The sequence below is a fragment of the Tamandua tetradactyla genome (genome assembly GCF_023851605.1).
Source record: "Tamandua tetradactyla isolate mTamTet1 chromosome 22 unlocalized genomic scaffold, mTamTet1.pri SUPER_22_unloc_2, whole genome shotgun sequence".
Classification (NCBI taxonomy): domain Eukaryota; kingdom Metazoa; phylum Chordata; class Mammalia; order Pilosa; family Myrmecophagidae; genus Tamandua; species Tamandua tetradactyla.
In genome coordinates, this window is record NW_027518252.1 from 1,140,112 (window position 1) to 1,141,617 (window position 1,506).

Consider the following 1,506-nt stretch of genomic DNA (forward strand, 5'->3'; position numbering starts at 1 on the left):
GTTGAAGAAGAGCAAAGAGTTTTCTATTGATACAGTACAGAATTTTGGGATTCCTGGGAGGAGCATTTGAAAAGAACTTAACAGCACTGTGACTCAAGTAGTTCAACCCCTTATAGAGTCCAGGCCATTTACTATTTTCTGTGGCATCATAAAAAATATCTAGAACACATAATCCATGGGCTAAGGATAACCCTCTAAAATTCTTCCTTTACCTCATAATCTTTCTGAACCCAAAGCATTTCCCATTATCAGTGCCCTCAAAGCCCCTTTCACATCCTTGTTCCTCAGGGTATAAATAATGGGGTTTAAGAGTGGGGTGACTATGGTGTAGAAAAGGGAGACAAACTTCCCCTGGTTTTTGGAACTACTTCTGGATGGCTGAAGATACATGAAGATGATGGCTCCATAGAAAATGATGACCACAACCAAGTGGGAGGAACAGGTCCCAAATGCTTTTTGACGTCCTGCAGCTGATTTGATCCTAAGTACAGCTTGTGTTATAAGGCCATAGGAGACTAAGATGAGTGACACAGGGATAACAAGAAAGACTACACTGGCCACAAAAAGTCCTGCCTCATTGAAAGTTGTGTCCACACAGGCCAGTTTAATGAGTACTGGCACCTCACAGAAGATATGGTTCAGTTTGTGGTGGCCACACAGTGGCAGCTGCATGGTAAGGGAACACTGAATTAGGGAGGTGATGAGGCCACTGAGCCAAGCTATGCCAGCCAGAATTGCACAGAGCTGAGGATGCATAATTGTTGTGTACTGAAGAGGCTGACAGACAGCAGCATAACGATCATAGGCCATGACTGCCAAGAGGATGCACTCACAGGAACCTAAACCCATGGCCACATAAAGCTGAGCCACACATCCACCATAGCTCATGGTCTTGTCTTTTTTGTTCATGGTAACCAGCAACTGAGGGGCAACACTGGTTGTGAAGCAGATGTCCACACAAGAAAGATTGCTGAGGAAGAAGTACATTGGAGTGTGGAGTTTAGGGTCCAGATAAGAAACCAATATGATAGCAGAATTTCCCAGAAAATTCAAGATGTAGAAGACTAATATAATAACAAATAGGATCTTCTCAAGTTGGGGCTGATCTGAAAATCCCAGAAGGACAAATCCTTTTTGAGAGCTGTTGTTGGTTTCCTCCATTGTCTTGTAGCTTTCAGTTCATGAAAGGATTGATATTCTGGGAAAAGAAGGTGAGAAGATCAGTCTTGGTAATCCCCAATTGTTTCCAGCATGATTATATTCCTTGTATACCACACTGTCATTTTGAAAAATAACCTATAGCATTTTCTTTAACATGTATTTATTCCAGAAAATATATTTACCTTCTGTTTTCCTTGAATAATAATTTACTGTTTCTAAAGGGAAACAACTCACAGGTAAACACCATCACAATATTCTCTTATTTCCATCCATAATTCAACTGAAGACAGTATACCTACTTTTTTCATCTAACAGAGATATATAGTTAGATAAATTAATGTTTGT

The 1,506-nt window shown here is 40.4% G+C and overlaps 1 protein-coding gene across 1 annotated transcript; it reads right to left on the minus strand.

Moving 5' to 3' along the window:
* Positions 1–213: 213 nt before the first annotated feature.
* Positions 214–1,161, minus strand: LOC143672935 (olfactory receptor 2G6). The gene has a single exon (XM_077147362.1). The coding sequence runs from the start codon at positions 1,159–1,161 to the stop codon at positions 214–216; it is 948 nt and encodes a 315-aa protein (XP_077003477.1).
* Between the last annotated feature and the right edge of the window lie 345 nt (positions 1,162–1,506).

Excerpts from the sequence above, each read along its gene's own strand:
- LOC143672935 (XM_077147362.1), bottom strand. The coding sequence starts at position 1,161 with ATGGAGGAAACCAACAACAGCTCTCAAAAAGGATTTGTCCTTCTGGGA.